Below are 25229 nucleotides of genomic sequence, written 5' to 3'. Positions count from 1 at the left end.
AACCAAGTCGAGAAAAAAGCAAATGAGCAAAAACAAATATAGTGAGTCAGGACTAACGTAGCATAGCAAAAGATAACATCCGGAGTCAGAGGGCTAGCTTATTAAGATGACCAATCTAGCTAAATAAACTAACCCTAATAATGAACAGATTGAAGACAGATTAAGATGATGGGGAAAGCATGTGGGCTTGTTTCCTAATTTACATAATCCTAAATATTTATAAATTCTTATGAAGTGCTAGAAATGAAAGTGAAAGAGAAGAAGTGCATATGAACTATTCTTTTGATCTTGTTGAGGAATAAACATAAAACAATATTTCTTAAATGCATTGTTGTGTGAATCATAATGTGTGTGTGTATACACAGGTTTCCTGCAACTTTATAAATAGCACCGATGACATCAGTAGCATCTGCCAGTGTGTGTGTGTACACGAGTGTGTGCGTCTGCGCAGTCACTGAAGGGCTTTTTCCATCCACTCACCCATTACTGGAGGTCCTCAGGGGCGTGTTTATTAATGCACACCCCTCAGAACAGATCTGAATCGACAGATGCCATTGAAGTGGTAAAGAATGATCATAATGTCATCATCTCTCTCTATCGCTTTCTTGCTTTGCATCATTTCCAGAAATGGAAATTACTTAAGTCTTTTCTTTTTATTTTAACGCCTGTGGTGCAATCGAATACGTGATCTAATCGAACAGAGTCGAGAAAAAAATAACAAAATACATCTAAATCAAACACGAGAATAAAAACCTGTGCGTTTTTTTCTTCCTCTTCTGAATACTTCTCTGGAAACTGACGTAACCGGTAACAGGTGGCGCCAACTTCCACAAACGATTAGTTAAAGAATGAAGAATGACCTCAGCTCCCTTTCATGGTGAATAACTCAGCAAGAACATGATGTTGTGTATGTGGGTGTGTGTGTATGTGTGTATTAATAATAAACTTCTTCTAGAATATGATTATGATTTTTATAAATTATACAGTACATGCTCATATACGAGGTGCTATTAAAAAGTTTCAAGACTAGTTTTTTAACATGCCAACAGATGGCTGCATGAGGCTGCACGCACAGTCACAGGCAGCACCAACCTTCATAAGTTAGTGTGCAACTGGTGCTATTCTGACCACGTGCGCACACCGTCACTGAGATCTCTTCACACGTTTATCGCCGGAAACAATTGTGGCAGTTCAACCTCTGACAGCATCTCCCGACACAATCGTACTTACAACCCCACAACTACACTGTTTTACATGTATAGGACAGGAAGAGCTGTATGATGCTATTATGAAAGCTAAATCAACAACATGTCAGTTAGATCCAATTCCCACTAAACTACTGAAGGAAGTGTTATATACAGCTGGTGAGCCTCTTTTCAATATTATTAACTCCTCACTATCGTTAGGTCATGTCCCTAAATCCCTCAAGTTAGCAGTTATTAAGCCCCTCATTAAAAAACCTAATCTGGATCCAAACACGCTATCGAATTACAGACCAATTTCAAATCTCCCATTTATGTCTAAGATTTTAGAAAAGATTGTCGCTGCCCAGTTATGTAACCACTTGCAGGAGAACAATATCTTTGAAGAGTTTCAGTCAGGTTTTAGGCCCCATCATAGCACAGAAACTGCTCTAGTTAAAATCACTAACGACCTGTTTTTAGCTTCAGACCAAGGCTACATCTCCCTATTAGTTTTACTAGATCTTAGTGCTGCGTTCGACACTATAGATCATGATCTTCTCCTCGATCGCTTACAGAATTACATCGGTATTCAGGGACAGGCATTAAGCTGGTTTAAATCCTACCTGTCCAATCGTTACCATTTCGTAGACTTAAATGGAGAGCTATCCAGGATAATGCTAGTAAATTATGGCGTGCCACAAGGGTCAGTTCTAGGACCCCTGCTTTTCACAATATACATGCTTCCATTAGGAAATATTATTAGAAGGCATGGAATTAGCTTCCATTGTTATGCTGATGATACCCAGCTATATATTTCATCCAAACCAGGCGATACAGCTCAATTAGCTCGCATAACTGAGTGTGTTGAAGAAATAAGAGATTGGATGACCCATAACTTTCTGCTATTAAATTCTGATAAAACGGAGATTTTGCTCATCGGCCCAAAAAATAGTACACAGAAGCTCCAGCATCTCAGCCTGCATTTAGACGGTTGTTCTGTAACTACTAGTTCAATGGTAAAAGACCTGGGAGTTATTTTAGACAGCAACTTATCTTTCAAAAATCACATCAATCAAGTTACAAAAACAGCCTTCTTTCACCTTAGAAATATTTCTAAGCTAAGAAATATGTTGTCTATATCTGATGCAGAGAAGCTCGTCCATGCGTTTATGACCTCTAGAATAGACTACTGTAATGCATTACTAGGTGGATGTCCTGCATCATTAATAAACAAGCTTCAGTTAGTTCAGAATGCCGCAGCAAGAGTTCTTACTAGGTCAAGAAAATACGATCATATAACCCCAATCTTATCGTCCCTACATTGGCTTCCTATTAAGTTTCGAATCGACTACAAACTACTGCTACTCACTTATAAAGCACTAAATGGTTTGGCTCCCATGTATCTATCCAGTCTTTTAACACGCTACAATCCGTCACGCTCCCTGAGATCTCAAAACTCTGGGCTTCTAGTAGTTCCTAGAATAGCAAAGTCCACTAAAGGTGGTAGAGCATTTTCACATTTAGCTCCTAAACTCTGGAATAGTCTTCCTGACAGTGTTCAGGGCTCAGACACACTCTCCCAGTTTAAGTGTAGATTAAAAACATATCTTTTTAGCAAAGCCTACACATAACACACATCACACACATCACATCATAACCTTGTGCTCCAGAACATCTGATCACATGCACATTATCAACTTGTGCTGTTAATATCATGAACAGCAGCTACGCTAATTCCTCTCCACTGCTTCTCTTTCTCTCCCCATCCCGAGGCATCCTGAGGTTTGGCCAGCTCCAGTCACGTCCCACCTCGTGAAGATTATGGACCTATGGATGATCATGGAGAAGTAGATGCCGAGTGTTTAAAGGCCCTGGCATGGAGAAGCTGATGCTGGATCTATGATGATCACAAATTGTTCTGTATTGTTGAAAGATTTATGATTAAACTCTTGATGTCACCCATATGAGGATGAGGTTCCCCTTTGAGTCTGGTTCCTCTCAAGGTTTCTTCCTCATATCATCTAAGGGAGTTTTTCCTTGCCACTGTCGCCACGGCTGCTCATCAGGGACAAACGCACACCATTCACCTTCACTGTTGTTTTCTGTAAAGCTGCTTTGAGACAATGTCTGTTGTGAAAAGCGCTATACAAATAAACTTGACTTGACTTGACTTGAAACGACAGCCAGATTTGGCTCCTGCGGACTTCGCCCTCTTCCCTAAGATGAAGATTGCACAAACAAAAAAGTAATAATCAAATCTGTATTTCTGTATTATACAGATTTGGAGGCGGGCTACAAATGTTGTGATGTCGCAACATTAACTCCAGCCCTGAGAACTAATCATGCTTTATATGCTAATTTAACACGGTCACTGACTGAACACACGTTCTGTCACTCACAGTTTCCAATTTTCGATAAGAGCAATTATGCAAAAAAATATAATTCATAATAATAATTATAATAATAATGTGTTAGAGTTTTGCAAAACAGCACTTCTCATCCATGTATAAATACATTTCATGTAAAGTGGAACAGTGCAAATATTTAGTTTTTGTAAATTCATGTTACGTCAAACACTCTTTCCTAAAAATCTGAGAATTTTTTGGAAAATAAAGTAATACCCTAGAAACGAGAGCCTATTATAATCAGATCGAGGGTTTTAATGTGAACCAGTGAAACACCATTTCTGAAGAAAATTGTTTGGTGTCTTTTTTTAGCATGTGTAGGTGCAGACTTAACAACTTTTACTGTTAGACATCTAAAGTCTAAAGGAAAACGGTGCGATGTGAACCCTGCCCACGACGACGCCTGCTGAGATAATTGAATGCTGCATCTATTAAGCCCCTCGGTGTAGGATGCTGGGAGTGAGTCATTTCACCCGGGGGTGAGTCAGTACACCCACACAACTTTACTCTTTACCTGTAAGAGTGAGAGCCGAAGGGGAACTGCACCTGAACGCTTTAGAGGAAGTGACACAGAAGGGGTTAAACACACACACACACACACACATACACACACACACACACAGTCTCACATACATAGTATTATTACCTTCATACCTTATAATATGGACAAAACCTACACTAAATGGACAAAATTATTGGGACACCTGACTTTTCCAGCCAAACGTGGTTCTTTGCCAAACTTCTAACAGAAACTTGTAGGCACACACTTGTACAGGACGTCTTTGGATGCTGTGGCAGGAAATTTCCCTTCTCTTGAACTAGGAGACCCAAACCTGTTCCAGCATAACAATGTCCCTGTGCACAAAGCCAGCTACATGAAGATCTGATTTACATGGTTTGTAGAGGAAGATCTCCAGCTACAGAGCTCCCTACTGAACATGATGAATGTTTCATGCTGACTGCACCCCAGGCATCCTTTCCTCACCTACATCAGCACCTGACTTTACTAACACCCTTGTGGATGAATAAATCTCTGCAAAATCTTCAAAAACTCTAGTGGAACATCTGCCCAGAAGAGTGGGGAAACTAAAATGTGGAATAGGATGTTTGTTTTGATTATATAAATGCACAAACACACCCATAACACATTTGTAAGGTGCAATACCTTTTGCAGTACATTAATAAAAACATATGGCTGCAATAGTCGTGTCCCAATAATTTTGGTCCTTGACACTGACATCATTCCTTTAAATAGATTGGGGTGACGGTAACTTACTGTAACCATAGCAACCGCCTGTTATAATGTATACAGAAGGACTTAATGCTCCATGTTTCCGTTTTCTCGACTGATTCTCGACGTGCGCTGGGGAAAACGAGGAATCGGAAAGCAACCTGAATTAAATAAATAAATGACCGTGTGCTCTCAATCAATCAATGGATAAAACGATCTGATCAGCACCGTCCTGTAATCCTACAAACATACAATCAAAATAAAATAAAATTTTTAAAAATAAGCGTTTGATCAGATCTTGTAACAAACAAGAAAAACTGGAGTGGGTTTCCTTCTTTTTTTTAAATTAGATTTGCAGTATGCAGAAGTGATTTCTGAATGGAAGCTCAGATTGTGATTCAAGCTATAAATTATTATTTTTTTAAATATTAATATCAGAAAGGAGGAGGCAAAACGACAAAACAATTTGGAAACATGTAGCTGTGTATATTAAAAAATCCGATTGTTTCATATTAAAGGATATTCTAATTGAATATATTTAGATGTTGGACCAGTGTGTTTCACAGGAAAAGTCATTTTCTTTTAGCAGTGTGAGACTCACTTAGGTCGAGGACGTCATCGGTTTTGATGAGGTCTTCGGGGCGTGTCAGGGGCAGCTGTGTCTCCGGTTCTCCTTGCAGCTGCAGGGACAGAGCTCGCAACATGAAGAACACCCGGATGGCCTGTAGATGAACCAAACACACTTATTTCTCCTGTCCATATCCCTCTACATCCTTATATCCACGTACAGTATTTATAACTATTAAATGAACAGTTTATTTACAACAACGCACATTTACTGTACTGGTCAGTGCTGCACTGTCAGTGTGTTTTATTGTCTTATTGTTTTCTAGTTAGTTTTGTGCCATTTGTGTGTGATTTTTTGAAGCACCTTGGTCCTAATGGACAGTGTCTACACATAGACGAGTCCCTCCCCCCTAACACACAGTCCTTTTTAAATATAGTCCCTTAAATCAAGCGTGAACGTCAGCTCCCGAGTGCCACAACAGAAAAAAATGTACAGTCATACAGAAATCGTGAGTTTGAATCCCGACGATGAGACCTGGTCATGATCTTTGGATGGGAGGGGTTTACCCCCCCTCATGTCAATTACAAGTGGGGGGTGGGCAAAAGGCTAACTGGTGGGTGGAAATCATCCAAAACCTGATTAGTGTGAGAAGAAAAAACCCACTACACTCCAAACTTACTAATAATATAATATTCAGCTAAAGGTCATCAGATTTGTGTATAAAAATAAAGCTGTACATCAGTAAAACTGTTCTGTTTTCTGTCTTCTATAACTGATGGTTTGTTGTGTGGAACTGATGATGTCAGGAAACGATTAAAACTTTATAAAAAAAAAAAAAAAGGATCTAATACTTCTCTATTTTTACAGTGTTGAATTGATAAATGTCTGTGTTTGTGTTCATTCTCAGTGGAGTTCAGTATCTTGTAAATGTCTACAGCACTTAAAGGTGCTCTATAAATAGATATGACCCTGAGAATGCTTACTCAAAGCTGGACAGGCTGCACCCTGATGGATTTTATGGTGAAAATAAAAGGCTTCCTGATAACTTCCATGGAAAGAAGGGCTTCACCAAGGCAGGCCAAATTTTGCAAGCAGGTGGAGGCGCATTGGCATACACGCCTTCGAGAGCGAATAATGAGTCCCATCAAGAGTTCCAGCAGCGCACGCGATTCTCAGAACTAAATTATAGCTGGAGTTCCCTGGAAGCTTTCGAGAGACGCACTGTGCTCTCTGCTAAGCCTTGTGATTAATTACCCTGGACCACGAGAGAGGAGACAAACAAGCTGTACAGTATGTCGACGGGCCTTAGCTGCTTATTCATTGTGTTTCTCAGACACTAGACAGGTTTTTCCTGATGCTACTCCTGTTTTTGTGTAGTTACTGACTTATATTCACCTTTGTGTTTATAAATAGCAAGGTTAGTTTTTGTGTTTTTCGATCTGAAAAAAAGCCACAAAGAGACGGAAATGTTTTTCAGATTACAATTACACCGATTCCTCAACAGTAGTTTTCCTAAGAATGTACAGAGGTTTGTCGGCATACAGGTAGTTATCATGTAATGATATATTTAAATAGGAACAAAAAAAACCTGAGAACACGGCACACATAAAGCCTATTGTGCGACATGTCAATCAAATGTAACCACTAAAAACCTAGGTGATTTGTTCTGTACAAACCCAAACAGCTCAGAAACAACTATCCCTCCCATACAGGACTTTTCCTTTCACTTCATTCATCATCGAAAGGCAGAATTATGGCTTGTGTAGAAGTTTATGATGATTCCTATCTTGAAAGCTCTCATCATTAACTACAACAACAACAAAAAAAAGAAAAAAAAAAATCCTGGCTCTGAGAGCTGTAATTATACTTTTATTCAATTACTTCATTCATGAGTCTAAACACTGAAAGCGCACACAAATAAAATGTCAACCATGACCTCTGAGCCCCTTCCACGTCATTTACGTGGTGAGACAGGGTGGAGACCAAAAAAAAAGAAAAGAAAAAAAGAGTGTGGGATTGACTTGCTTATAAAACTGGTTTCTGTGTTTTCAGACGAAAAGATCTCTCACATTCTCTCATGCGCTCATTTTCAGACCTGTAACTGACCCAAAACCAAAAAATATGCAGATAAGTCTCTTAAACTCTTTCAGTTATCTTAAATCAAAAACTCTTGTTAAAATTCAGTTTTGTTTTCCAGTAACATGCCTATTTCTCTGTTAATGTACCAACAGAAGGTTCAGTTTAAACCTTCAAATGTTTAATGTTTAATGAATAAATATTTTATTAGCATTTAAGTTTAACTTTTTATGTTCAAAATATCGTGAACATAATATCGAGACGTGTGAGCTGAGTGTATCGTTACACCCCTAAAGACACATTGTTTTGCTCATATTTACCAAGGGTGCCAATATTATTGGAGGACATTGTACATCTAAAACACAATCGCTGAAGATCATGAAAATATGAACAAATTTAATAATTAATAAATAAGGCACAACCCTTTCAGGAGTGTTTAGAGACCAACCGAGGTCAATTCCACACCACCACCATGTTTCACAGCACATGGAATATTATATAGAATTCATTATAAAGATAGGCTCTTTTATTAAGGAACAAAATCTACATCTGTATTTCCACAATGCTGCTTTATGTAGATGTTCAGTTTATAAAATGGATGTTTATTATATCCTTGACCCAAGAGTGTTTTAAATAGGAGATCCAGTCAGACATTTCCAAGGAAAAGCCCAGTGACCTTAAGTCATTTCAATAATCTGGGCAGTTCTAAAACAAAACCCAGACACTGAGTCTCATTCTGTTGAAAGACCTGGGTTTCAGTTCTGCATCACCGCCACAAACTCATTCTAAGAAATATCACAGAACCATGTCCAGATGGATTTCATCTCCGATATCACACCTGGCACGGCAGTATCTCTGAGGAATTAGTGACCGAAATGGAGAACGAATCATTTTGTTCTACAAGACCTGTAAAAACATCCAACCACATCCTAAGAACACTGTTTAATAAGAATTCTCATTTCTGATTTGGCATTACGGACAGCTATGTTGGTGTTTTTATCATCTGCTCAAAAGCTCTGCCCCTTTCATACTACAGCTCAGTCAAATAAAAAGTCATAATTTCATTTGTTAAACAATAATAAAAAAAAGGCTGGATTTTCAATTATCACCAAAAACAAATTGAAATGTCTACAAATATATATTTATTTTTTCCCCACGTCATTGCTTATCAGACCTACAAAAATACAATATTATCGTTCATAAAGACATAATTATGTACAGTGATATGATTATCTTATATCTTACCACCTGGAGAATATAATATGAAATACAGTAACCTGTGTGTATGTGCATTCTTTGCATACTGTGGATAAAGGGGGCGGGGCCAAGTGTAAGCCTGCGAATGGAGGGCGAGGCTAGAGAAAAGAGAGTGATGAGGACTGACTCCTGTGTGGGATTTCTAACACGTGTTCCGTGCTTTATCAAGTGGCATTAAGGATAAGAGAGAGAAAGAGAGAGAGAGAGAGAAAGAAAGAGAGAGAGAGAAAGAGAGAGAGAGAAAGAGAGAGAGAGAGAGAGAGAGAGAGAGAGAGAGAGAGAGAGAGAGAGAGAGAGAGAGAGACTAAATGTGAGAGTAAAAAAGAGATGGGGGGGGGGTGTAAACTAATGTAAAGTATGTGGATTTTGCAGCCCCCCCACTCACCTTGCGTGTTTTCTCCATGTCTCCGCACGGCAGTCGCTTCACAAAGTCGATCCCAGTCAGCGGCGTTCCAGTAGGGGGCAGCAGTATGGACGCATCCATCATGAGATACTCCACATTTAAAGGCTTACTCTAAACACACACAAACACACACACACACACACACACACACACACACACACACACACACACACACACACACACACACACACACACACACAGAAAACCATGATCTTAAACATCAGTCTCTCAAGAAAAACTGTGTTTATGAGTCCAGTTCGAAGGTATCCAACGGTTTGTTTGTAGCAGTTCAGATATTTACAGTAGAAACACAGTCATTGTCACATTGCGTTCACTTTAAAGACGACAAACAAAAACAATGACACAAACAGTCACAAAACTGACTCACTGTCATGCTCCTGTACTCATCTTCAAACATATCCAGAAAGATCTCCTCTCCCTGTTGGCAGAAACAAACACAATATCCAATTCAAGAAAATTAGAAGAAGGTGTTTTTTTTCTGCACTTTTTTTCATACACACACTAAATGGGCAAATGTATTGGGACACCTGGGAGCCTTGTCGTATGCGGTTCTTCCCAAACTGTTACCGCAAAGTTGCAGACACACAAATGAATCGGACGTCTTTTTAAGCAGGAGCATAACATTTTCCCTTTAATAGAACTACGAGACCCAAACCTGTTCCTGCATGACAATGCCCCTGTGCACAAAGCAGCTCCATGAAGGTCTGCTTTCCATAGGTTGGAAGAGTGTGGAAGATCTCTTGCTATAGAGCTCTATTGAACACCTATGAATGTGAACTCTGACTGCACCCCAGGCCTCCTCACCTCACCTTCATCAGTACCTGACGTTACTACCACCCTTGTGGCTGAATAAATCTCACACAAATCTCCACAAAATCTAGTGAACATCTTCCCAGAAGAGTGGAGGTTATAATAACAGTAAATGGAGACTACATGTGGAATGGAATGTTCTTAAAGAGGAACAATACAAACTTGTGGACACCTGACCAAACTTGTGCTGTGACCGAGAATTCGAAAAGCTGCATTCCTTATAACGAGTCAACAATTAAAACTGCATTGATATGAATCGTGGTAATGTTCATTCTAATCAATCAGAATCCAGAACATGTGATGGTTTTATAATGGTTTACAATAAGTGTACAACATAGAGGTGGTTATAGTAAGCAAAGTGTGTTCTTGTACATAATGCAAGCTTTCACTTTTTAAATCAAAAAATATTTGGCCCGGGCTTGATCTTGGATCAGACCACAGTGTAAAGCTGCTTGAGGTGCACTCTCCTGTTTAACTCTGCCAAGGTGCAGGATTAAGGCGTGGGGTTTTTTCCCTCTCTGCATGACTGAACAAAACTTATGCAGTGCAACAAAACCAATCCATCAGAGTTCCTGAGTACCTAACCTTGAATTGCTGAGTGAGAATAAACTGTAACAAAGGTTATGCTTTCGGTTAGAGATAATTACATTAAGGATTTGGGTTAATAATGCTGTTTATTTGGAAGGAATCCTCTCTAAACACAAGCTGGGGAGAGAGGAACATAAAAGAGTGGCCAATGAGAAAAACTAATATTACAGCTAAATCAAGAACGGCATGGAACTCAGGAGTGATGACTCGCACGCTTTCCTAGGAAGAACCCCTGTATTACGGGATGCTGTCTTTTTATTTTATTTTATTTGGAAACCTGGTGCAAATACGACGTGGTATAAAAAGATTCGAGACTAGTTTTGTAACATGAAAACAGCATCACACGCAGTCACATGGAGCACCGACCTTCATAAATCAGTCTTGTCTACAATCGAGCGCTGTGCAGCTGGTGCTACTCTGTGCACCCTGTCAGCAAACGGTCCAAACACGTGGGTTTCTCGCCAGAAACATGATCTCACTTCCGCACCCACCCTAATCGCCAAATTTGGCTCCTGCACACTTCACCCTCGTCCTGAAAAATTTGGCTATGGTTACGGTTTTGACACCTTTGTGGAGATCCGGCGATAATCACAGAAGATGCTTGACAAGCTTTTAAATGAAGACTTCCAGAACATGTTCCGGAAGTGGCTGGAATGCTGGAGGCACTGCATTGCTGTACAAGAGAACTATTTTAAAAGGTGATAGTGTGTAAATGTAGATAAATAGTACTTTCTTGTAAACAGAGCTCGTCTCGAAACCTTTTGATAGGAATATCCTGAAATATTTTACAAACTGTATAGGGACCGTAATTTATACTCAACCAGCTTACAAAAAATGTAGAAAATAGTCAGAGAGCATGGTGTGGTAGAAAGACATGCAGCTCCCTCTTTAAGTTTCGAGACCACAATGTGGGAAAAGCTCTAATAAACCAACGTGCAACACCATCAAAAGTCTGGGGACTTTCACTGGAACCCATCACGCTGCTGTCCTATGGCCAGTGATGAGACGTCATGTTTTGACTGTGCGTTTCTGGTCTGACATGTTTGTGAAATGAGCAGTCAGAGTTCCCCAAAAGAGAAATGAAGAGAAGTGAATGATCAGGATGAGCTGGCAAAGTTTAACACAATATTATTGTTATTGCAGAAAATAAAATAATAAGCGTCAGTGGATTTATAGGAGAACATTTTTTAAAATATTTTAAAATCTCTTTCGTTTTATAAAAAAAAACTTGCCTTGTAAAACCTCCGTAGAAGATGAAGACTCTCTTCTCTTGCACCCTGGAAATACAAACGCAATTTCTTTAGGACATGTTGAAATGTGTGTGTGTGTGTGTGTCTAAGGGAAACAAAATATTTCTTTATGTTTTCTTAACCATTTGACCATTACACTAAATACCAATTTTTCACTTTAATGAGACTGCGGAGAAAAGAGGAATGGAAGAAAAAGTCAAAACTCGTTCTAATACATTGGCATTTCTTTAGCAACAGATCATTTACAGACTTTATAAACCAAAAACAAAAAAAACACTGTCTGGCTTTTATACAGCACAGGTTGTACAGAGGTTATGGAGTTTTTAAATGGTTCTAGAAGAAGTCTCAACTGTCATTTTTCTTTTTTCCCTTTGAGTAAAGCTGTAAACGTTGAACTTTTGTACAAACGTATGGAGTAAAAACGTATATCTTAGTAACGATACGCTGCTGTGACAGAAAGAAACCATGACCCCAACTCCAGCGTGAGAAGAGGAACCTGTGAGATGTACAAACGGACTGTAAAAGAAAACAATAGGCCATGTGTTTATCAGATTATGTTGTATACAGACTTGATTTACTGGATCTACTGTGATTGTTCAAAGTAGGAATTTTTTTACTTTCACTTTCCCTTGTAGGAAATCAGGAACTTACAGGAAATATGTACTAAATGATGCTTCTGGTTTCAGATCCTCTCTTTATAAGTACATTTATCGTAATAACTGTTAAGTTAATTCAATTTTTTATTATTGATTGTATCCATATGTTTTTGTTATTAGTGATATATATCCATGTTTTTATGTTATTAGCATCATATCTATGTTTTTCTGTTATTAGAAATGATTTTTTATAAAAAAAATCTTGCATTAGTATATTGGGAAAGGTTTTTTGCTGTTCCTTTTCCCTGTTGTAATTAAGGAAATGTTTAATTTCACTATTATTATAGGTGCTCTACGACGTCCCTTTTGCAAGATATTTCACTGAACTTCCTGTAAATGGCAGTAAAAAGTAAAAGTAAAACAACTTTAAAGAAGCCATTAAAAGGAGAGAGAATTTCCCAAGGGGATAAAGATCGAGTAATTATTTAGAATTACCTTAGAGAAGGTCTGAGTGACGTTCTCTATATGTGTACGCAATTCTGTAATTCTGACCGAGCCACATGGCTGCACTGTGATTTATTCAGAACCCTACTGGGCTACGTGCTACTCGACAACTTCCACTTCCTGTTGGAGCGTTTTAGGGTGGACACGTACCTCCAGACAGGCCAGATGGACGTCTTTGATGATGCAGCGAGAGCCGGAGAGCACTGACTGCTTCAGGAGGAGACAGCTGAGCTCCAGAGTGGCCAAGCGCACCTTTCCATCTGATAGGTGAAAAACAAACAATAAGAAGCTGGAAATTATAAGGTCATGAATATTTTTTTAAATAATCAAGCTGTAACTGTTTTTTTGTTTTTAACAATAGAGGCAGCAGGTCCAGTTCATGGGAGTTCACTTCTTAGGAAATTAATATCACTACAAGGAAGTAATCTACATAGGTACTCACTGTGCTATCTCATTAAAAATTATTAGATCACATTACCAGTATGAAGGTTGTGCATTACATAATAAAGAGAATGGTATGGCATCTCTCAGTGTTATTAGCATTAAAATGTACATCTAAATAAGAACCAGAAATGTAAAAAAAAAATAAAATACAAATACAGTAAAAAAAAAAAAAAAAAAAAAAAAAAAAAGTGCGTATATATATATATATATATATATATATACACACACATACATACACACATACACACACACACATTTTTAAACCATTAATATTTAAAAATACTATTTTAACATGTTTCTTTTATAAACGTTAGAAAATAAAACAATAAGAAATTGAGCTGCTTCAGTAATCAGTATTTCACTATCGATTTTAGGAAAAATCTTAAAAAACATTTTTACATTTAAGTATTAACTACCACAATGTTATTATTATAGTCATTTTCCTTGTCCTAACATAAGTGTGGAGAGAGTATACCAAAAATTTAGAAACAAATTAAAACTTTTTGTGTAAAAAAAAAAACAACAAAAAAAAAAACAAAACAAAAAAAAAAAAAAACTTTTTTTTTAAATATTGTATATAATTCGTTGTTCAATCAGCATGAGTCACTGCTGCTACCTCTGTTAGCCTGATATTACACAATGTGTGTGTGTGTGTGTGTGTGTATATACACCTGGCAGTGCAGCGTGGTTCATAACTCTGATTAGCCTCTCTACCAGAACATGACTGTAGCTGCTCCGGTCTTCCCCTGGAAACGGCAATTGGATCTTCTCCAGCAACTCTGGGTTTATACCTGCATTTGCGCGCACACACACACACACACACACACACACACACACACACGACAAATGAGAAAACATGCAAACAATAATGTTTTGATAAAAAAAGGATAACTGTCCTGATTTTTCTCATTAGCACATGTATGAATATTCATGCATCCTGTTACTGTTAATAAGGGTAAATGTGCTTGTATAGAGATGATTCTAGACATATATGTAGGTGTAGTTAACAACTGATTATTTTACACATTATTTTAAAAAAAAGTTGTCACGTGTGTGTTTCTGTAAAACACTTAAAATTACAGCCCTGTGAATTATTCATTCAAATATTTTGTATTTGCATAATGCGTATCCATTTATGTGTTCATCTGCACGTATGTGTGTGTGGATTTGGCACCGTCATGCACGAAGCATGAAATAATTCTCGTAACACAACAGCTTTAGACAAGTTTAAACCAGAGCAGTTGGACATGTTTTATTACTCCCTGGAACTTATAAATCCTTTTACTGGAGGAACTTAAAAATTATCATCTTAAAATTAGGGGTTTAATTTCACTGGAGTAAAAAGAAAATACTATCGATTGCAGATGATCCAGTTTTGTGGATTTTTAATGACAAGTTACATTATTATTATTATTATTATTATTACTACTAATATAATATGAATGCTATTTTTTCTATTAGATACAGAGTGTTATGAAAATATTGCATACAATACACCCTGTCTTGTGTTTTTGTGTGTGTGTGTGTAAATACCTTTGCTGTGAGACAAAGCAAAGAGGAGACAAAGGACAAAGAGGGCATGGTAGTCCTCCTTCTCACAATCCAGAGCGTTGTATACCATGTCCAAGAAGGGCCTGTGTCACGCACGTACACACACACACACACACACACACACACAGACACAAATGCTCTTGACAGATTCTTCTTGTCAGACAAAAAGCTTCCAAACCACATGTGGACCACATCCAAATATTTCTGCTATCGCAGACATATGTGAAAATCTACCATCTGTGTAAACATCCCAAGACAAACACTTTCATTAGCCAAACAATATTAGCCAGACGCATCAATCAAGTGTCAAATGATGATTTCTGAGTAAATAATTTTAGCTGCAAAAAGCATAAAACTCATATACACCATATGGACAAAAGTTTGTGGACACCTGACTTTAAGATTGGTACGTGCTTCTTTTTGAACATCCCGTTCCACATGTAGTCCCCAATGTGCTTTTATATTAAGCTCCACTCCTCTGGGAAGATGTTCCTTGAGATCTTTGTGAGATTTCTTCAGTCACAAGGATGTGTGTTGGTAAAGTCAGGTAGTGATATAGGTGAGGGTGAGGGGGGTGCAGTCAGCATTCACATATATTCATGTTCATGAATATGAACATGAAGGTTGGAGCTCCATAGAAGGAGATCTTCCAGTCCAAGCGATAGCTATAGACAGAGCAGGGAAATGCCTTTGCGGGACCTCCATAACCGTAAGCTATACACTAGTTCACCAATCAAGATGGGCAGCGTAAAGACGGGTCGACTGTACAGTTTTTTTACTCAAAATACTAAAGAGAAAGTAAAAGATTGTAAATAACAGTGAGGTGACCATGGCCAAGGAAGAATAATAATAAGCGGAGCTGGTTTAGTTGACCTTTCATAATTTTTTATTTAAGTGTGGACTTTTGGTTAATATGCATAATTAGGTGAACATATAAAAGTACTGTAACATGTTTTGTAGAAATAAAAAAGGGTTAGAGATTGTGTGTTTTGTTTTTTATTCTGAAAGTTGGAGGGAATTATAATATAATATAAATTCTGCCTCCAAATGTCTAGAACCGGCCCTGACTCCAACACATGGAAAGCGGATCTTCATGGAGCAGGTTTGGGTCTACTGGTTCTAGAATGCTCCTGCATCCAAAGACGTCCGATACAATTGTGTGCTCCAACATTTCCAGGAAGAACCGCATATGGGTGGAAACGTCAGGTGTCCCAATACTTTAAGCCTTATAGTGCATATCTAAATAATATCTGAATAGAGAATCACAACAAGAGTGAGTGACAACACGGTATTCTACATACTGATCATAGTGAACAGGGAGTCATTAGGAATTTAGCTATTTAAACATTACTCATTTTCATGTACATACACTATATGGACAAAAGTATTGGGACACCTGAGCTTTCCTGCCATATGTGGTTCTTCTCTAAAGTGTTTCCGCAAAGCTGGAGGCACACAATTGTACAGGATGTCTTTGTAATAAAAGTTTTCGTTAACTTAAACCACGGAAACCCAAACCTGTTCCAGAATGGCAATGCCCCTGTGCACAAAGCCAGCGCCATGAAAGTATGCTTTACATGGTTTGGAGTGGAGGATCTCCTGCTATAGAGCCCCTGATCACAACCCTACTGAACAGATTCGTGATGAATGTGAACACTGACTGCACCCCAGGTCTCCTCTCCTTCTCACCTATCTGATTTTACTACACTCTTGCGGCCGCTGAACACAAATATCCACAAGAACACTCCAAAATCTTGAGGAAAATCTTCCCGGAAGAGTGGAGGGACTAAATGTAAAACGTGGACTGCAAACTTCTGACAATATGGTGTATATTTACACAAGGCCACGTTAAGCCATTTATTGATTTAACACACAATTGATGTAACCTACAATTCCATTTTTTTCTATTTTTTATGCCACAGGATCGTGAATATTCATTCTGAACACAAATTAAACTCAGCACCTGCTCCTCTGTTCTTCCGTTCCGGCAGCGGCCGCGGCACTCTTCTCCTCGTCCGTGATGTTCTGCTCTGCGAGCGTGGATACGTCTGAGATCTTACACTTCTCCATCACCACCATCTCAATCTCTAAACACACACACACATGCACAGAGCCCATCCTCATGACATCACACTGCATAAATGTCACCCTGGTGTTGTTTACACCCATCACTGCAGGACACAAACACAGTAAACAGCATAAACAAAAAAATAAATACAGTAAAGTTCACAGCAGGACGGAGATGGACCTGTCATTGTGAAACTTTGGTTGCATGATGCTACAGAGGTATTTCTGTAGAACTCTCACAGTAAAAACCACAGACAGATAGTCTAGACATCTTCAACTTTGACATTAACCTCATCCTAAAGTGTTGTTTAGCAGTTTTGGAGTGACCACCAAAATAACCACAAGGGTCTTAAACATGATCTGGTTCTGATTCTTTCTCTAATCAGTTTATTATCCACTGAAGAAGAAAAGTGTTTATGTTGATTGTTCTTTTTTTTTGTATAGAAGATATTTTATAACAAGTCTGAATTCCAGAGTATTCTGTGTTTGGCTTTAATGACGAGTCGAGTTTGTGTAAACACTTGATCTTTAAACAAATCCATCTGGTAACTTATGACCTTCTCTACAAGTTACCATGAGGAACAACATTTATTTTACATTTTAATAAAGAGCTGTAAACGTCGAGCTTTTCCTTTTTTGTCAAATGTCTACAGGACTTTAAATTATTTCATTTATTAATTATAATCCAGATACCTAAGAAGTTGTGTCAAAAAGTTACGAGACTTGTTTTGTAACATGCCAACAGATGGCTGCACCACAGTCACAGGGAGCACCGACCTTCATTAGTCAGTGTGCCAAAAGACATCGTCCTGTCTACATTCTATTCTGACCACGTGTGCACCCTGTCACTAAGCTCTCATTACACGCGAGTTCCTCATCCCACTTCCACACCCACCCTTCCACTTCTTCGGACTTTACAAGCTTTAATGAAGAAAAAGTACTTCTTATCCGATTACTCAATTAATCGATGGAATAAAAGAATACTAGATGACTAAAAAAATAATTGATAGCTGCAGCCCTAATCTACAGCAGAATTTGTTCTAATAAGCAACACGGAAAAGTTACATTTTGTTAGTCTAATGTAAAATTCTTATTATTATTATTACACTGTATAAGAAATAAACTGACTTTTATATCCAGTTACACCCCAAAATGTTCTTCTATAAAATTGTAATGAGCTAGTCTGGGTTCAGTCTGGACTCAGTGACATCATCACGGCCAGGAAAGATCTACCTGTTCAGTTTCTCGCACGGTAGCCAGAACGTCATTGCGTCATCATGAGCATGACCATGAGGTGGAAGGCACGGAACGAATGTGGACCAAAGTGACCGGTGGCACATGGACGGGATGGAAACTTGGCAGTGGAGAGCTCTGGGAACTGAATCTTCTCGGACGTGCATACAGAATTCCAGAGAAAGTCCAGAATACGTTTCTTACTGGGACATTTGGAGGAACTAAAAAAGCTGAACATGAATTAATCGAATAAAGTAAGCTATGTGTTGCCCAGGGTCAAGATTAATCCTGAGAAACAGGACATTTGTGGATGCAGAATAAATCACACTTATGTTACTCTGGTAATTCTGTGAAACAGGAGGGATGTTATGCAACCATAATTCCCATTAACTTTATGAATCACTGCTGAGCCAGTTTCAATAATTAATAGAGGAAAAAACTCACAGACTTTGTGATCCTGTCATACAAAGAAAAACAAAGCCTGGAACACTAAAACACTGGAAAGGTTTTAGTGTTTTAAAACCAAAACTATTCCCTTTTTTTTTACACTTTTACTTTAAATAAATCAAAGATTTCCTTCAGGAAGTTTCCATGAAGTACATTTTGCAGGGTATATAATCGTGCTACTCCCTGGGGTAGGATGCACAGGCAACACCTGGGAGTTGTCTGCATTGCGTTTATATTGATGATAGAAATACATTTACTATTCCAATTCAACCTTTTCGATTAAATCCGAATATCTAAAATCTGACTGGAACTTGTCAACCTCCAGTGAAACCTTGGAGTCATCCTCCATAATCATCTAAAAAGTACAATTTGATAGGCGTAAAAGTAGCACTAGTCGAAGGCCAGGTCAGAGAGCAGCTCCACTGTTGTATGGGGTGCTCTGAAGAACAGAGGGTCAGTCAGTGGTGGTGGGACATTCATCCTGAGCCACTCACCTTCCGTGTCCCCACTCGTCCTGCTGGCCTTTGAGCTAGCCTCTGTACCTTTAGCCTTCTCCTCGTCCGCGCCTTCCTCGGCTCCCCTCTCCTCCTCGTCCTCTTCTCCCACGTTCTTGTAATTGGGCCGCTTCTGCGTCTTCTTTCTGCCTCGATGCCGACTCATCTCCAACGAGCGTTCCAGACTCTCGGGCGGCTTGGTGAAGCGCCGCACCCCGGAGTTGGCCTAGGGGGGAAGAAACATGCTCGTCTATAAAATCCTCATATCTCAAAGTATAATACAAGAACAAAGAGAATTCGGTGCACCTAATAGAGCACAAAAAAATATCCAGAGATGATTGAAAAAAATAACTCCCGACTCTTCCTCACACGCTTCACTTCCCATATTAAAGCCAAGACAATTCAAATTTGTATAAAAAACAGAAAAGAAGATTGCTACCACTGATTAATGATCAACGCTTAGAATTCCTGATCTCAAACTAAGAAAGGAAAATGAAAAAAAACACTGAATCAAAATATTACATCAATAATGCTGACTCAGTTCAGTGTTCTAAACAGGAACATTACATGTATCTTGGCGCTATATATTCGGTTCTCCCAGATGAAAACTGCTCGAAATTTTCACAACATGGACAGAAAAAAAAAAAGGTACTTGGCCACAAAACTTTTCCAGCTGCATGTGGTTCTTTCCCAAAATGTTACCACAAAGAAGTCAGTTAGTAAAAAAAAAGAAAAATGAGAAAAGAAAAAAAAAAATCAGTGAACAAACCAAGATCTGATGTTGAGTTATGTTAGTCAACAAACAAGAGACAAAAATAAATAAATATATAAACAAAAATCCTGAGTGCATGATCATGGTGCATCACCGAGAGAGATAAAAGCACGATCTGTGCAAAATAAATCCTTTGATCCTGCACAGACTGAATGTGAACGGCCCGTGCTCCGTGCAATAATAAATCTCTTGAGCGAGTGCATTTCTGCAAAGATCTCAAACATCCTGCGTGAAACCCAAGCACACCATGGAACAAACTCTAAACTGGACGCAGGTTCATGCATCACACCAAACTCATTTTTAAAAAAAGGGTATGATCTTTATCGCATACACACTTCCTTTGTTTTCTTTATGACAAACACACACACACACACACACACACACAGAGCGTATAAAGCAAGAAGAGGAAAAAAAGAAAAGAAGAAAAAAAGAAAACGGTCCACCGAAATAGGACGAGAAGACGAAAAAAAAGAAACAGCGTTTGAAACTGAAATTGTGTAAACCGCACTGTACATGACAGTGCCAGCCCCTGATAAGCACAATGCCACATGAAGGGTGGTGCCTGGAACACGGCTACCGGCTTCTCAGAAAAGTGCACGTGTGTATAATCTGAAAACAGGAAGCAGATGAGGAAGAGGATCAGTGCATGGAGCCCCATGCTGGAGAACGACCTCTCCTCGCATCAGCCTGAAATCACGCAGTCATTCTGAGACGAGGGGGCAGACACCTCGAGCCCACACGAGACAAGCAGGGTCTGGCTCTTCACAGAAAACTTCAAAAGGATTCGGAGAAAAGAAACTCTCTATTCAGAATGGTGTGAGGAGAAAAGGGACACGATGCCCTGGTGGCTTGTTCAGAAGATTTTCCACGCTGACTCAAAATTCACACACCAGTGAACGTGCAAAGCCGACTGAAGGAGTTTCCGAGGTGTGTGAAGACCCAAGATAATTGTGCTTAAATTTTATATTAAATATTTTAGTTTGCATTATGCTGTGCATGCAAGCAAGCAAACCACTTTTCACATGCACATTTTAAACATCCCATTCCACATTTAGTCCATAAACCTCCACGCTTCAGGAAAGAGGTTCCATAAGTTTTTACCTGGGGTGCATTCAGCGTTCACATTCATCCCAAAGGTGTTTAGTAGGGTTGGAGAACCTCTATAGCAGAAGACCATTCCATTCCATGTTAAGTACATTGTGATGCTGAAACAGGTTTGGGTCTCCTAGTTTAAGTGATGGGAAAATGTCATGCTTAAGCATCACAATTGCAACTTTGTGCTAACCATTTGGTGAAAAAAGAAGTGTCAAGAGTTTATTTGTGGCTTTTTCTTGGATTATTGGTTCTAAATCTTGTCTTTTAGTTAAAGATACATGTGGTTGTGGTTCCCACTGTGAAGCAAAGAGGAGGAGCTGTGCTGATGTGAAGGTGCTTTGCTGGTGACAAAACTGATGGCACACTTAACCACTGCAGCTACCACAGCATTTTGAAGCAAATGTGCCATACCATGATTATCTGATTTGCACCAAACAATATTGGGACAATAATTTTTATTTTCCAACAGGACAATGATCCCAAGCACACTTCTAAGTTCTGTAAGGGCTATTTTTTCAGAAAGGAAAGTGATGGAGTGCCAAAGAAGATGACGTGGCCTCCACAATCCCCTCCATCTAAATCCAACTGAGATGGTTTAAAATGAGTTAGACTGGAGAGTGAAGGAAAAGCAGCCAACAAGAAATTGACACCTCTGAGAACACCGCAAGAGAACTGAGAAAGAAAACCAGGGAAGGAAAAACATGCTACAGAAGAAAGATGAAGTATCAGCTGCAGGAGAACAATGTCAGCGGTGTGTGAAAGGGGCTCAAAACCATCACTGGTCATAAGGAGCCCAGCTCCCAGGCTAAGGGTGACCAGAAGTGGGTGAATGATCTGAATCTATTCTTTACCAGGTTCCTTAAGACCTGTGCAGACCAGCTGTGCGGCATATTGTTGTACATGTTTGGTCTGAGCCTGAAGCTGGGGAAGGTGCCACAGCTATGGAAAACATCCTGTGTGGTACCTGTACCAAAGACGTCGTGCCCAAAAGACTTTGAGGACTACAGACCAATAGCACTGACCTCGCATCTGATGAAGACATTGGAGAGGCTGGTGCAGACTCATCTCCGACCTCTGGTGAGCCCATCAATTAATCCACTTCAGTTTGCCCTACCAACCTGGCATTGGAGCAGAAGACGCAGTCATCTTCCTCCTAAATAGGGCCTGGAAAAGGCTGGGAGCACAATGAAAGTCACGTTTTTTTACTTTGCTAGTGCTTTTAACACCATCCAACCTGCGCTACTGAGGGATAAGATGGTGTACATGGTAGTGGATCATCATCTGAATACCTGGACATTGGATTACCTCACAGATCGACCACAGTATGGGAGGATTCGTGACTGCGAGTTTGACATGGTTATCTATAACACTGGAGCCTCACAGGGAACGTTTGTGGCCCCGTTCCTCTTCACCGTCTACACTGCAGACTTCATGTTGCAACCTGTCACCTGCAGAAGTTCTCTGATGACTCTGCTATTGTCAGCCTGATGATGACGACAGGAAGTACAGAGGACTGATCCAGAACTTTGTGAACTGGTGCCAACGGGGCTGCCTCCAGATAAATGCGGGGAAGACAAAAGAACTAGTGGTGGATTTCCGTAGGCACAAACAAACTTCCTTATCACCAGTGAACATTCAGGGAAAGAACATTGTGAGAGTGGACTCTTCTATGGTGTGGTCTGCTGGTGCAGCAGCATCTCTACTGCAGACAGGAAAAGAGTGGACAAGCTGATCAGGAAGACCAGCTCAGTCCTGGCGATTCCTCTGAACACTGTACAGGAGGTGGGAGAAGGAGGATGGGAGCTAAACTATCATCATTGCTGGATAACGACTCTCACCCCCTGTATGATACAGTTTAATCTCTGAGCAGCTCCTTCAGTGACACACTGTTACATCCCAAGTGTCTGAAGGCACGATACAGAAGGTCTTTTCTTCCTGCTGCTATTAGACTTTACAATCAGAGCTGTTCCAAATGAACCAGTCACCAAAATATACACTGTCATTGAGTTTTTTCTCTGCAATAATAACAATAACAAGGTTTTTATGGAATAAACGTACATTAACACTTATTTAAAACCGTGCAATATTACCTATGTGCAATATTTTTGCAATATTATTTATGGTCTCTTTTTCTTTTATATTTATACACTATAAAGTTTCTTTCGGCTTCTCCCGTTAGGGGTCGCCACAGCGGATCCTCCGCACGTTTGATTTGGCATATGTTTTACGCTTGATGCCCTTCCTAACGCAACCCTCCCCAATTTATCCGGGCTTGGGACCGGCACTGAGAGTGGCTGGGGATGGTTCCCTGACCGGGAATTGAACCCGGGTCGCAGCGGTGAGAGCGCTGCATCTTAACCACTAGACCACCAGGGGACTATATTTATACACTATATAATTTACATACTTTTATTATGTCTCTACTTTATATATATATATTATTTTTGCACATTTCTTTTTCTTGGCTGCTGTAACAGAAATTTCCCCACTGTAGTACGAGTTTAGGTATATCTTATCTTACCATTCCAGGTGATTACTTTATTAAGCTGACTGATACATTGGCAGGAGTATGCTAAGCTATCATCAAAGCAAAAGGTTGTTACTTTGAAGAATTGAAAAATATATAAAAACATATCCAGGTTTGTTTAACACTTTTTTGCTTACTACACAATTTTACAAGTGTTCTTTCATAGGTTGGATGTCTCCAGTATTAATATACACACATATGATATATAAGTCAGCTCAACGTTGCAGCTATTGGTTTTTGAGTTGTTTGGGTGCAGTAACCAAAAGCAGCGCTACTTATGGGTCATGGTGTCACGGTGGAAATGGAACACTGCAGCATGTCGCTCATAACAGCTACCTGTGGCTCGAATGCGGTTGCACATCTAATGCCGTGTTCCTTTACAGGTGGCAAAACTATTTACCAGCAAGAGAGATTTTTAACGAGATATGCACAGGCGACGGAAGTGAGATCACACCCACGGAGCGATATGTGCTGATCTCTTGTCTCTGCAAAAGGTTTCTGATGTTTTTTTTTGTTTTTTTAAACCATTTAGACCACAGCAGGGGTTTACTTTTATTCTTTTTTTTTTTTATCTTTTCATGCCATGGCTGCTGGATTTAAGTATGTCTAATAACAACCGGAGACTGATTATTATAATTATTTTGTAAAGATGAAGACAGATAAAAAATAAAGAGGCTCCTGTAGGTGTGCTAATCTGATGTAGACTTGCAGATTCGATGCTAGAAATCTATGAGACAGACCACATCGCCTTTTCATTTCATGATTAAACAGTCAACCTAAAACTGTAACCCGAGGCTGAACCGATCTATTCTAGAAACTAGTAAGTGGCGTAACGTCACGGGGCTATAAGTGCATTTCCAGCAAGTGAGGGAGCAGGTGTGAGACTGGTGGACAGAGGACACGTGTGAACTGTTTGTAGCGCTGGTTTATGTGAAAAGGAAAAAAATAAATGACTCAAGAGCGCTCGTTATATAGTCATGCTTCCTGTATTTCGAGATGATCAATGTTTCTCTTCCATCTTTAAAGTCCTAATGTTTACCAATAGTAGGTCCACATGGGTACTGATAGTCACATGATTTTGTGTGTGTGTGTGTGTGTGTGTGTGTGTGTGTGTGTGATTGCTGGGTAGAGAGAAGCATTTGTTTCTTCTTATGGGAAAGAGGAAGTAGGTTAGAGGTGCTATGCTGCACACAGCCACTGAGATCTGAGCAAAAGGCAAAGCCAATAAAAGCATTAGTGCTTACAACTTACACACCCTTTCTCAGCATACGTCTCTCTTAACGGTCATACAGACTGAAATCCTCAACCTGACATCACAAAGTCAAACCCAGTTCTGGATTGCTGTTGGTCAGAAGGTGTTAAGTTTTGTGATGTTATTGATTCTGCTGTAATGTAATTGTGAACATTTTAGTATTACTAATTATAATCACACCATCCCATTCTGGCTCTGGATTAATCCCCAACATTCCCACCACCACGAGTGCTATAAGTGTGACCAAAATAAGCTCCGCCCTGAAATCACGTGCTTGAGTACTGAAAGATGATGAGGCTAACTTTAAACACATTTCCACGGCTTACTTAAACGCTTCCTTTCCTGCCCTCGGTCCGGATTCGAGCATTTTTGTTATTATTATTATTATTATTATTTTTCCCGAGTGTGTTGAGGAACTGGGCCACTCTCACGGGTTCCTGGTAGGCAGCGAGCA

The 25229-nt window shown here is 39.4% G+C and overlaps 1 protein-coding gene and 1 long non-coding RNA gene across 8 annotated transcripts in view; both read right to left on the bottom strand.

Moving 5' to 3' along the window:
* clec16a (C-type lectin domain containing 16A) overlaps positions 1-25229 on the bottom strand; it is a 53219-nt gene that overhangs the window by 14393 nt on the left and 13597 nt on the right. For 3 of the 7 annotated variants that reach the window (XM_083566480.1, XM_083566484.1, XM_083566483.1), the window contains exons 10-18: positions 19130-19355; positions 16852-16975; positions 14871-14971; positions 14009-14128; positions 13044-13153; positions 11772-11820; positions 9513-9559; positions 9107-9235; positions 5422-5542 (exon numbers count right to left, since the gene is read on the bottom strand). In XM_083566480.1, coding sequence (XP_083422606.1) covers positions 5422-5542; positions 9107-9235; positions 9513-9559; positions 11772-11820; positions 13044-13153; positions 14009-14128; positions 14871-14971; positions 16852-16975; positions 19130-19355 — 1027 coding nt within the window. Of the gene's footprint in view, positions 1-5421; positions 5543-9106; positions 9236-9512; positions 9564-11771; positions 11821-13043; positions 13154-14008; positions 14129-14870; positions 14972-16851; positions 16976-19129; positions 19356-25229 lie in introns of all 7 variants that reach the window. The other 4 variants (XM_083566485.1, XM_083566481.1, XM_083566486.1 and 1 more) reach the window with 3 other exon arrangements.
* On the bottom strand, positions 21564-23716 carry LOC310740129. The gene is made up of 3 exons (XR_014537580.1): positions 23388-23716; positions 21999-23144; positions 21564-21935 (listed from the first exon to the last, which is right to left on the bottom strand). It is a non-coding gene; the product is annotated as an uncharacterized lncRNA (long non-coding RNA).

This window comes from Silurus aristotelis (assembly GCF_946808225.1).
Source record: "Silurus aristotelis genome assembly, chromosome: 17".
Lineage (NCBI taxonomy): Eukaryota > Metazoa > Chordata > Actinopteri > Siluriformes > Siluridae > Silurus > Silurus aristotelis.
The sequence above is the reverse complement of the archived record's forward strand: the minus strand, read 5'-3'. Positions and strand labels throughout refer to the sequence as shown.